General features: G+C 34.0%; 2 protein-coding genes across 2 annotated transcripts; both read left to right on the top strand.

Moving 5' to 3' along the window:
• The first annotated feature begins 3,425 nt into the window (after positions 1-3,425).
• LOC124849024 (ABC transporter G family member 26-like) lies at positions 3,426-7,180 on the top strand. The gene is made up of 9 exons (XM_047326867.2): positions 3,426-3,658; positions 4,101-4,390; positions 4,673-4,828; positions 4,925-5,108; positions 5,221-5,499; positions 5,583-5,867; positions 5,934-6,218; positions 6,302-6,409; positions 6,744-7,180. The coding sequence occupies exons 1-9, from the start codon at positions 3,461-3,463 to the stop codon at positions 7,011-7,013; spliced, it is 2,055 nt and encodes a 684-aa protein (XP_047182823.1). The 5' UTR covers positions 3,426-3,460; the 3' UTR covers positions 7,014-7,180.
• Positions 7,181-8,121: 941 nt separating this feature from the next.
• On the top strand, positions 8,122-11,481 carry LOC124849025 (transmembrane protein C9orf5 protein). The gene is made up of 2 exons (XM_047326868.2): positions 8,122-10,189; positions 10,982-11,481. Exons 1-2 carry the CDS (start codon positions 8,294-8,296, stop codon positions 11,090-11,092), a joined length of 2,007 nt encoding a protein of 668 aa, XP_047182824.1. The 5' UTR covers positions 8,122-8,293; the 3' UTR covers positions 11,093-11,481.
• The last annotated feature ends 468 nt before the right edge of the window (positions 11,482-11,949 follow it).

Here is an 11,949-nt window from a genome sequence, read left to right on the forward strand (position 1 = left end):
TTGAGCCAAAATTTATTAATTTATACCATTTTTTATAACTTTTTTATTATAATTGTTTAATATTTTGAAATATATAGGTTGATAATTTTATCTTTTCAATTATTAGAATATTGTTTAATAAAGTTTGTGTTTAAATATTTAATTTATTTTTTTTAAGTTAAATACAATCATTATATTTATTAACGTGTTTAGTGAAATAGATAAATAATTATCTAGTGTTATAAAAAAAAGTTTAATTCTAGTTTTGAACTTTTTGTTCAAAGTCGTATACTTTTTAAAAAGTTGGTTCCATATTTTGTTAAAAACGGTTCAAAATAGTCATTTTAGCTTTCGGCATTAGGTTCAAAGTGATGTGTACAATTTTTGCAATACGTGACACATTTTATATATTTTAAGGTGTAAATTTTAAAATTAAAATTGAATGACGTGGTTTAACTGAGGGTTAAATAAAATTAGAATTAGGATTAGTGATTTGGGATTCAAGAATATGGTGAAAGTGATCTTTAATTTGGGTTCATGGTTCGTTGAAGGTGCAATTGGAAGACTCCCTACCAGCAACCCATTTAAGCATTCATAATCTCTCTTTCTCAATTCGTTTTTCAATTCAACCACAACAAAAGAAAGAAGGAAACCTACTCCATCCACCTCCATCTTCTTTGTGTGAGGCTACTACAACACAACCTTCACCCACAATTGCACTTTTCCAAGGCGCATCGTTGGCCAGGAGCTCCACCAACGTTACCACCGACCCTTTTTCTCAATTATTGTTCAACCTTATTCTCCTCTTTGAATGAGTTTTTTCTAGTTGTGGGTGTTTAAGGTGAGGAAGAAGACAACAATGAGGTGATGGTTGCCGAAATGTTGGGAGAGAGATGGAGTTTCTGATTGTTTGTGAATTGCAAATTGGCAATTAGGGTTTCTGATTTTGCACATGATTTTGTGAATTGAGATTCTGATTTTGAAAATTGCAATTGGGGCTTTTGATTTTACACATGATTTTGCACAAACCCTAACCCTTTTTTGTTACCTAATAACTTTAACTTTTTAACATTTCCACATACCTTGCCAGCTCAATTCACTTCACCTTGCCACACAATAAAAAATTGTACACATCATTCAGTTTTCGCCACAAAGGCAATTGCACCGTTATGTTTTTAACTCCGTAAAGTCAAAAGGATAATTTGAATCGTTTTTAATGAAATATGAGGTCTTACTAAACTTTTTTAAAAGAAAGGATGACTTTGAAAAAAAAACTAAAATTAGGGATTGTATTAAACCTAAAAAAAGTAATCAAATCAAAATCATTTTGGTTATATTATAAAAAATATATAAAATAAATTGATAAAATAAAAATATTATCGAGTGACTCAGCACACTAATCCATCAACTTGTGGTGATTGAACAAATGACAAAGATTTTGATTCACCAAATAATGAATTGGGTTGAACTTACTTTTTTTAGTTTAACATTTTCACTTGAATGGATTTGGGGGAGAGTGATTCAGGAGATTTGAGAGGATTTGAAAGTAAATTTTTTTGTTGTTTATTTGAGTGAATTTTGAAGTAAATGAGAGTGGATTTGGAAGTAAATTTTTTTAATCTGTCACGTCAATCAAATTCTACACTAATTCTCACAAACTTTACTTCCAAATTCACTCCTACTTACCTCAAAATCCACTCAAATAAACAACAACAAAATTTACTTTCAAATCCTCTCAAATCCCATCAATCACTCTTTGCCAAATCCATTCAAGTTAACAAGTGAGTCAAATGAATTGAATTTACTTACTTTTTGATCCAGACATAAGTCCCAGAAGATATGACAATACATACATAATCCTTAAGAGCACCGTTGGAAGGTTGTGAAACGAGTTATGAGATGCTTAAGTAACATTGTCACTGATGCCTTATTCATTATTCCTTTAACTACTTTCCTCCTAAATTGTTTTCAATGATGACTGGGGATCTGATTTGGATGATAGAAAATCTATAAGAGGGATTTGTATCTATCTTGGTAATAAGATAATTTCTTAGCACTTTCACAAACAAAAAGTAGTTTCTCGGCACAACACTAAAGTTGAATACGCGAGCATCATTGTACTATTCTCATAAGTTATATATATTTATTATTATTCTAGGATAGCTTAATCTTCATTCTACCACTCCAACTATTTATCCAAACAATTTAGGAGTTGTCTTGCTCTCTACCAATCTCATTCAACACTCTCTTACCTAAAAGCCATAAGCCAAGCAACTAAGAATTAAGCTTGATACTTATGATTGGTGAATTATGTATTAAGGAAGAGATAGGAGTAGATGAGGTATCAAAACTCATGATGAAAAAAAGAGTTTTAAATACCATGTAAGATAATTTTTTTTAAGAAGAATAATGATTTTGTATATTATTGATTAATGAAAAAAGATACAAAATATGTAAAAAAAAAATGAGATGCTCACCTTTAATATTGAATTCTTAATTAATTTTTGTATTAACTCCATACATTTATATACTAACACCCATGGTATAATGATGTATTTAGTAGAAATTTTATGACACCAGTAGACATTAAACCGTATTTAGTGAATTTGTTTTTGAAATTTAAACATTTTTACATAATTTTACCTATAAAAGAAATGTTCTTTTAATATAATAATAGATATATAAATTCAAAAAGTTCATAACCCACTAGCTTATATTTCTTAAATGTTAATATTCTTTCTTAAATAAATTGAATCTATGTAATTCAAATAGTAAATAAATTATTATTAAAATTCATAATATATAAATCATTCATAAATTATAATTTATGGTAAAGTATGAACAGATATTTTTGTCAACTATTCAAGAGGTTACATAAACCATATATATATATAATAATAAAACATTTTCTGTTTTTTATTTTTTAAATTTTAACTATGAAAAAATATTATTATTTTTAACGTTGAAAATTACAAATTCGATAAAAATAAAGAAAATATTTCTATGATTAGATACAAATTACACGTTGTTTTTTTTAACGTAAAATTCACTTTATTTAACGTTGTCTAAGAGAAAGATTCTTGAAGATAAAATTTCCGTCAAAGGCTCAACGATTGCATTCACATTCTTTTCTCCTCAGTTCTTTGTGAAACAATGGTTTTATGAAAAGCAAAGCTACGAGTGCACCTAAACAACGGAATGCTGCAATATTGAAGGAAATGGGTATTTTAAATGTTCAGAATCTCCTCAAACCAAACATTCTTCATTTTCTTAGTAAGCATATCATAATGGTTGAAAACACACCGAAAACTTTTGATATTGGTTAAAGGGCATGTATACTAGGACTAGATAGAACACACCAACAACTTGTCATGAAAAGTTTGTGTCACACGAACCAAAATTTTCCCTTTATATATAGCCATGATTTTTGGTTCGATGCAGTTGACTCAACACATCAAAACTCTCATTGATTTCATTGATCATGGAAACTGGGAGAGAGGATGAGATTGTGGACATGCCCATGTCACCCCCAGTAGTTGGTTCAAATATTAACAATGACTTTTGTCACCACAAAGAGTTCATGTCTCAGACATATATGCAGAATAAGTACTCAGAGATTGATATAGACACTGAAGATTCCAACTTCGATCAAAATCGCCCCCTCCCCATATTTCTCAAGGTACTAGGAAACAAAGCCTTTAAGTTGTAGGACAAAATGACACAAAGTAATTTTTTAACAAGTAAATAGTGTATGCCTTTTAGTTTGTTGATTGTTATAGTAGTTACCTTAAAACCAATACTTGGCACTGTTTTTTATTGAATGACATCGTATACAAATTGATCTTTAGTATAAGTATGGCTGGTTTATTTTCTAGAGCACTGTGTTGACTATTCAGAGATTAAACCCCCAACTGATGTGTTAAAAAGTGTATTTAGGAGAATGTCCTACCTGCATTCCTCTTCTTTTGTTTTTGTGTTTGTATTTTTCTTTTGTTGCAAATGGATGAACCGATATTAGAATCAAGTAACGAGTATCATTGCTTGTTTGGTAAGCCAACAAGAGTCATAACTGCACTAGTCAAACTGTTTGAAGTTATTTACTCTTCATTTCTCATGTGCAGTTTGAAGATGTGGAGTATAAGGTGAGAAATAGCCAAGCAGGCTCAGGTAACGTTGTGAAGTCAATGATGTCAAAGGTAACCACACACCTCACTGTGGAAGAAGATAGATACAAGAGAATTTTGAAGGGCATCACAGGAAGCATAGGCCCTGGTGAAATTCTTGCGTTGATGGGTCCTTCTGGCAGTGGGAAGACAACCTTGTTGAGAGTTATAGGAGGAAGACTGGTTGACAATGTAAAGGGAAAAGTAACTTACAATGATGTTCGTTTCAATCCAGCTCTCAAGAGGAGGTTAAGTGGTTATCATAATCATATATGTTACTTCAGAAATGGAATCCCTACATTCACACATGAATTGGAAGCATTAGATTAAGATCATAAAGTTCACAATTAAGATAAATATGTTAAGGTGAACTAATTGAGATAAAATAATCTGATCTTCATTTAATGGTTCCAATTATCTAAATTTGTGAATGCATGAACTCCCTGAATGTGTTGCTTCAAGTTCTTGATACTTTCATAGAACATGAATGTGTGCTAATATTTTTATTTTCTTTTTCCCCTACCTGCTAGGATTGGGTTTGTGACACAAGAAGATGTGCTTTTCCCACAGTTAACAGTTGAAGAAACTTTAGTCTTCTCTGCACTTTTGAGGCTACCAGGCAGTATGAGCAAGCAGCAAAAGTATGCAAAAGTAGATACCACCATCAAGGAGCTAGGCCTAGAAAGGTGTGTTTTTCACCATATTGCATATGACAAATTAGAGAGAAGTTACTTCAATTGAAAGACATAATTTTCCCTAAATAATCTCTTGCATAACCATAGATGTCGCCACACAAAAATAGCTGGAGGATATCTCAAAGGAATATCAGGAGGAGAAAGGAAGAGAACCTGCATTGGCTCTGAAATTCTTGTTGATCCTTCACTATTGCTACTTGATGAGCCAACTTCTGGCCTTGATTCCTCCTCAGCAAACAAACTCCTTCTCACTCTTCAAGGACTTGCCAAGGTATCTATAACTAAATTTAATCATGTTCCATTATGGTAAAAATGTTCAATGTAGATATAGAACCTAAATGCATGAATGTATATGCTGAGAGTTACATCTGCTTAACTTGTAGGCTGGAAGGACCATAATCACAACAATACACCAGCCATCGAGTAGAATCTTTCACATGTTTGACAAACTACTTCTGATATCAGAAGGCTATCCTGTTTACTATGGAAAAGCTAAGGAAACAATAGAGTACTTCTCATTTTTGAGATTCACCCCTCAAATACCGATGAATCCTGCAGAGTTCTTGCTTGACTTGGCAACTGGACAAGTGAATGACATAAGTGTTCCACCAGATATCTTTCAAGATCAAGAATCTTCTGGCCCTTCAAAAGTTGTTATTGAAGTAGGATTTTCCTCAGACACATGTCTATATGTACATTTTCATCTCTTACCAGCTTGTTATTAACTATTTCTTTGTTTTGTTAGTATTTACAGCTCAAATACAAATCTCTACTGGAGCCAAAAGAAAAAGAACAGAATCATAGAGTAGCAAGCACACCAGAACACCTTCAATTAGCAATTCAGGTTAAGATGGAGTGGACATCTAGTTGGTTGGACCAATTTATGATTCTCTCCAGGAGAACATATAAAGCAAGAAGAAAGGAATACTTTGATAAGCTAAGACTATTTCAAGCACTTGGGATTGCACTTGTGTTGGGGCTCCTTTGGTGGAAATCTTCAATCAATACTGAAGCTGGACTCAGAGATCAGGTAATTTCCATGGCATTATTTATCTCATGTTGCAATATCAAACTTCTATGACAACTTTTGTTGCAGGTTGGTTTAGCATTCTACATCTGTATATTCTGGACATCTTCATGCATTTTTGCAGCAGTCTATGTCTTTCCATTTGAAGAGTACTACTTGGTCAAAGAAAATAAAGCTGACATGTACAGATTAAGCGTATACTATGCATGTAGCACTCTATGTGACATGGTGGCCACCGTTTTCTATCCTACTTTTTTCATGCTCATCTTGTACTTCATGGCTGGCTTTAACAGAGCTGTTGCTTCCTTCTTTTTGACACTATTAACTATTCTGTTAATAGCTATAACAAGTCAAGTAAGTTGTGTTAAAAGTACTCAATGGATGAGTTAGTGGTTTATCAATCATTCATTCATTACCATCCACAATTATGTCAACAGGGGGCAGGTGAAATGTTTGGAGCTGCAATTATGAGTGTTAAAAGAGCAGGTACTGCTGCTACTTTGCTACTAATGTTATTCCTTCTCACAGGTGGCTACTATGTCCAGGTATGTGCAATTGCTTTATTTTTGGTATGAATATTTTTCCCATAATAAGTAGCAACAATACTAATAAAATGAGATAAAACCAGAATGCAAGTTCTGGAATTAATTTAGTCAGATATTTTTAGCAAAAATAACTTCTTCTGAAATTAGCTACTTATGTTTCCCTATTTCTCATTTATTAACTATTTCTTCTATGACTAAATTACTTTATATCTTCATTCCTTATCTAAATGTTTACAATTTAAACACTAAGTTACTGGTTTGTGAACAAGTAGCATATGAAGCCAATAATGTAGCCTTAGTTGGGTAATCACTAACACTCATTTCCATTGTGCAGCACATACCAAAGTTCATGAGATGGTTGAAGTATTTATCTTTCATGTACTATGGTTTTAGGCTTCTTCTGAAAGTGCAGTATTCTGGAGATCAGTTATATGATTGTGGAAGCATGGGAGGGTGCAGGACCCTGCAGAGTTCTCCAACATTTGACAGTGTAAACTTGAAGGGTGGATTGAAAGAAGTGTGGATTCTGCTAGCTATGGCATTAATCTTTCGGTTGTTGGCTTACTTGTGTCTTCGTGTAAGAATTGTTGGTAGAAAAAACTAATGTATGATGGATATCATTGCTTGAAATATGTTACAAACTTGCCACCATAAAGAAGAATGAATAATACAAAGTCACTCAATAACTGTGTTTAGTTGGAAAATAAACTCTGAAACTTGTGTACAATAATTCTTGTAAGGTGACTTGTTTGCTAAACATAAAATGGACCGTCCAATCTCTTGTTTCTTACAGTAAACAACCAATGGTCAAGTGAGCTTTGCACCAGTTGTTGTTGCTGTACAAAAGAATAAAACCTCATTCATAAACAAAATATATATTCTTTTATACATAAACACAACTTTATGCTATTATTTAACGTCGAGTAAATAAATCATAAAAAAAAATATGTTTTACTTTTTATTATTACTATCAAACTTTTATTGATAATAAATAGTATTATTATGGACTTATAATCGATCGAATAATAAAGATACAGAAGAGTAGACCGACTTTTCTACATCTTTATCGATCGATCGACTATAACTCTATAATACCAAATAAGATATTGTAATGAGAGAAAATTCATATTTAACATAAAATTAGAAAGTACAGGTTCAAACATATATGTACATAAAGTTTTCAATTAAGTGTCCATTTAATTCCTTTTCACCGAATAAGATTTCATTTATAAGTTTCGTTATGGAATTTAATAACCAAAAATAGAAATCAGATAAACTTATATTAAAAGTTATTGTTATGAATTTAATAACATAGACCTATCACCGATATTTTTATGTTATAAAGATTTATTGTATTGATGATTGGAAATAAACAAAAGTGCAATAATTCTTTAATGTATTTAGTAAGAAAGAATATGAATGAAAGATATAAACATAAAATAACAAATTTCTTAATAAGAATTTTAAGTATTTAACGAAAAAAACCAATTTATCTTCACAATAAAAATGGCTTTTCTTTTCAAGTTGAAAATATAAAAGAGTGGATTTTTTTTTCTTTAAGCATTCTACATCTGTATTTTTATCTTTTGTTTTTTTTCCATTTTCTTTCATTCGAAACATACGACAGAAAAGTCAAAAAGGATTTATTCTGATATTTGATGAACATGAACAATTATTCTTTCTATATCATTCTATTTTTTCTTGATCTTGTTAAATCCACGCACCTTCCCATTTTCTCACACAAAAACAAAAAAAACACTAAAAAAACATGAAGCCACTCATTCATCGTACCTCTCTGTTAGTCAAAACCCATTGAGCTGCTTTCTCTCTCTTCTGTCAGTGCATCACTGGCAAACACTGTCACCTCTGTTACATCATCTCACCATGGAACTTGTTCCATACTCTGAACCCTCCTCCACCTCCCCGGCATGGCAGGACATGTTCCGATCCGCCTCCTCCCGCCACCCATCCTCTGCCCCATCTACCCACGCGCCGCCCGAGAAAAACCACGCGCCCTCTCACCCCTCACACGCGCCCTCTCACCCCTCACACGCGCCGTCCAATTCGTCATCCGGCGGCGACCAAGATGGAAAAAACACATTTTCCGGCGATGCCCAGGTGCGGCTGGCCCTTTACATAGCCATGGCCCATGCGGGTCTCGCATTCGCCATTTTTATTCTCTACACGTTCTCCAAGCTTCTAGAACAGTATTTGAGACCTCTCCAATGGGCCGTGCTGTGTTCTATTCCCCTCAGGGGCATTCAGCAGACCCTCGTAGCGTTTTGGTCCGAACCACTCCAACTGGGTCTCACAGAAACCGTTCTAGCTGTTCCTGTAGCTGTTTTCAGGGTTTTTGTTGGTACACTCGTTGAGATTCGTGAAGCGTCTTTCAGAGTCATTTTGAGGACGCCAAAGCCTCAGCCGAACCTCCCCTCGAGGAAGCGTAGTGGGTTCTCCAAGCTGCTTCGTTTGCTCGTGTCTTTCGGGATTTTCATCATTGCTTATGAGAAGCTTGGAGGGTTTGGGGCTTCGTCACTTCTTATTTTGGGATTTTTGTTTAGTTCAAACAATGTGGATTCCACTATGCACACTTTGTCTTCTTTTAGGAGCCTTAGTTTCAGGCGTAGTGCAATTAGTGCCTTTTTCACCAGAGGTATACTGAGGAGGTTGAAGATTATTGTGGCAGTTGGACTCATTGTTGGCATGATTGTGGGGTTTTTGAGTGGGGTGATTTTCTTCTCTTACAAGATTGGTGTTGAAGGGAAAGACGCAGTGATATCATTGAAATTGCATGTGGAGGAGAGCAATTATGCTGAGAAGATTGGTGTGAAGAAGTGGATGGATGAGAATGATGTTGCTGGGATGGTGGATAGTTACACTACAAAGATATATGAGACTGTTTCTGATCAGATAGATGGGTTGGCCGTGCAGTATAACATGACTGAATTTGTCTCTGGCATTAAGCATTTTGTGATATCTAATCAGGGGAACTCCTCAGTGCCATCCAAAGCCCTTATGACTCCCTCACCGTACGCTGAGAAGTTCCTGAGCTTGAAAACCAGGGTTAGGAACCGCGAATGGGGCCAGATTTATGCAGAGGTTGATATAATTTTGCGGGAGCTTGTGATCACCCGTGAGGATTTGGTTGAAAAGGCAAAAGGATTTGCCTTCAAAGGAATTGACGTGTCTCAGCAAATTTTCGCCAGTAGTAGAACTGTGCTTGGCAGCAGTTCAAAGTTTGTGTTTTCTATAGCTAATTCTATAATCTCTGGAGCTGCTGAGGTTATCAATTTTGTCTCTCAGTCAATGGTGTTTATTTGGGTTTTGTATTACCTCATCACATCAGAGAGTGGCGGGGTAACAGAACAAGTGATGTACATGCTTCCAATTTCAAATGCTGCTAGGGTCAGATGTGTTGAGGTTTTGGATAAAGCCATTTCAGGAGTCCTTTTGTCCACTGCTGAAATTGCATTTTTTCAAGGGTGTCTTACTTGGCTGTTGTTTAGGTTGAACAAAATACATTTCTTGTACATGTCAACTGTTCTTGCATTCATAAGTCCTCTCCTTCCAATATTTCCATCTTGGCTTGCAACAATTCCAGCAGCCTTGCAATTGGTGTTGGAAGGCAGATACATAATGGCCATTGTGTTGTCTGTTATTCACCTTTTCCTCATGGACTATGGAGCGTCAGAGATTCTATTAGACGTGCCTGGGAATAGTGCATACCTCACTGGGCTAAGCATAATTGGTGGGATGACATTGTTCCCTTCTGCTCTGGAGGTAATTTTTCTTACCCTCCTTGATTTAGTCTTCTGATGATTATTGAAGCATCTGTCTCTCACTGGTGATGCTTCATGTTTAGTTGAATCTCAAGGTTTCCATGCTTGTTTCTGCATATAAAAAATTGCTCTAGTTTTAGTTTATAAGTTAACTTGCTTCTTTTGGACATTATTGCTTTAGAATGGAAAACTGGTTTACCTGCGTAACTTGATTAGAATTCTAGTTTTAAGCTTCAAAATGGGGATATAAGTTGATGTGATCTTCTCCAAACTAAACTTATTTTTAATAATTTTGAAAATAACGTGCCAATGCACTTGGCATCCATCCATTGAACTGCTCAATGAGCAACAATTGGTATAAAGCTTCTTTTTGATTCTTCTGGGTTATGTTTTTCTCTTTTAATGTTTTTCTCTTTTAATGTTTTTCTCTTTTAATGTTTTTCTCTTTTAAGTATTGTCTTTTAATGGTAGGGGTCAGAATCCAGATTCAATGCCTTTCGGACAGAGAAGAATTCACTTCATTACATTAAAATCAGATTGTTCAAATCTTAAATTAGCGTTTTAAGTTTGATTTACAAAGATAAAATATGAATCTTCCAATATTCATTCAACAGTTTCAAATGGTCAATACCTAACTGTAGGGAATCTGGATCCTTGGCATCAGACTTGAATTTTCCTGTTGAGTCATTAATTTCAGTGTTTGGTTCAGTCTTTAAGATACTTTGGTTAGATAAATTTCTCTTATAACACATCACATCATTACATTGACAAAAGGGTGTATGTGGTTCTGCAGGGAGCTATCATGGGGCCATTAATTACTACAGTTATGATTGCAGTGAAGGATTTGTATGCTGAATTTGTGTTGCAAGAACCTAAGGACAAGGCCAAGCAGAAAGCCAGCTAGCTAAGCATCTTCTTCTACCTATGTCCATAAAATTATTTATTTGCAGATGAAGTTTGGTGTAACTGCATGCTCTTCTTTGCCATTGTTGATGGAGTTTGCATTTAGATTTTTGAGTTGCTCATGATCACCCTACACAATCCCATTTTATCTGTGTCAATAGGTTATTATAATTGAATAGGATCTACTTTTTTGCCTCATTTTATTAGTTCCAGGGGTCATCAAATATTTTCACTTGGTGGCAGTGTTTGTCAAAATTGTACACAATCTGTATCTGTATTTTATTTTATTCCTGTAACATTTTTTCTTTATTCTTTGTACCGAAAGAAATGAAACTCATGCTGGCTTTTCAGAAATATAATAACCACCTTCAATATCAGTGGATTTAGTCATGAGAAGGAGTTTCACTAGCATCATTATTTGTATCTGTTACACACGAGAAGAATAGTAGTAACGGGATTTTAACTTTTAAACTAAAATTTTCAATTATCTAATCTCCATAGAATTATATTAAAATAATTAAGAATAATTTGGTAAAATAATAATTAATAAATTATAGAATTCTACTGAGTAATATAACTAGCGTTTGGTGAATGTTCTTAAACAAATCAAAACACACGACTTCTATGTTATTTGCGATGCCTTTTAAAATAGAATCTATAGAGGGTAAAAAAGTGAAACACATTGAAAAACCGTGATAAAAAAAGAAGACATGGGCTTTTCATCCAGGCCCGTGTCATATATTTTTATTACTTATTTTATTTTGCTTGCTTTGGTTTTAGGGTTCAGATGAAGAACCCTACTCTAACATTTCTTCTCATCTTCTATCGTCGTAATCGCGATCTCACTTGATTTTTCGC

The sequence above is a fragment of the Vigna umbellata genome, chromosome 5 (assembly GCF_029865625.1).
Source record: "Vigna umbellata cultivar VRB3 chromosome 5, Vumbellata_1.0, whole genome shotgun sequence".
NCBI classification, from domain to species: domain Eukaryota; kingdom Viridiplantae; phylum Streptophyta; class Magnoliopsida; order Fabales; family Fabaceae; genus Vigna; species Vigna umbellata.

Bases quoted from the DNA above. Each gene is read 5' to 3' on its own strand.
- LOC124849024 (XM_047326867.2), top strand. From the start codon at position 3,461: ATGGAAACTGGGAGAGAGGATGAGATTGTGGACATGCCCATGTCACCC. The intron at 5,109-5,220 runs GTATCTATAACT...CTTAACTTGTAG, and splicing joins CTCTTCAAGGACTTGCCAAG to GCTGGAAGGACCATAATCAC. The intron at 6,410-6,743 runs GTATGTGCAATT...TCCATTGTGCAG, and splicing joins CAGGTGGCTACTATGTCCAG to CACATACCAAAGTTCATGAG.
- LOC124849025 (XM_047326868.2), top strand. From the start codon at position 8,294: ATGGAACTTGTTCCATACTCTGAACCCTCCTCCACCTCCCCGGCATGG. The intron at 10,190-10,981 runs GTAATTTTTCTT...GTGGTTCTGCAG, and splicing joins TGTTCCCTTCTGCTCTGGAG to GGAGCTATCATGGGGCCATT.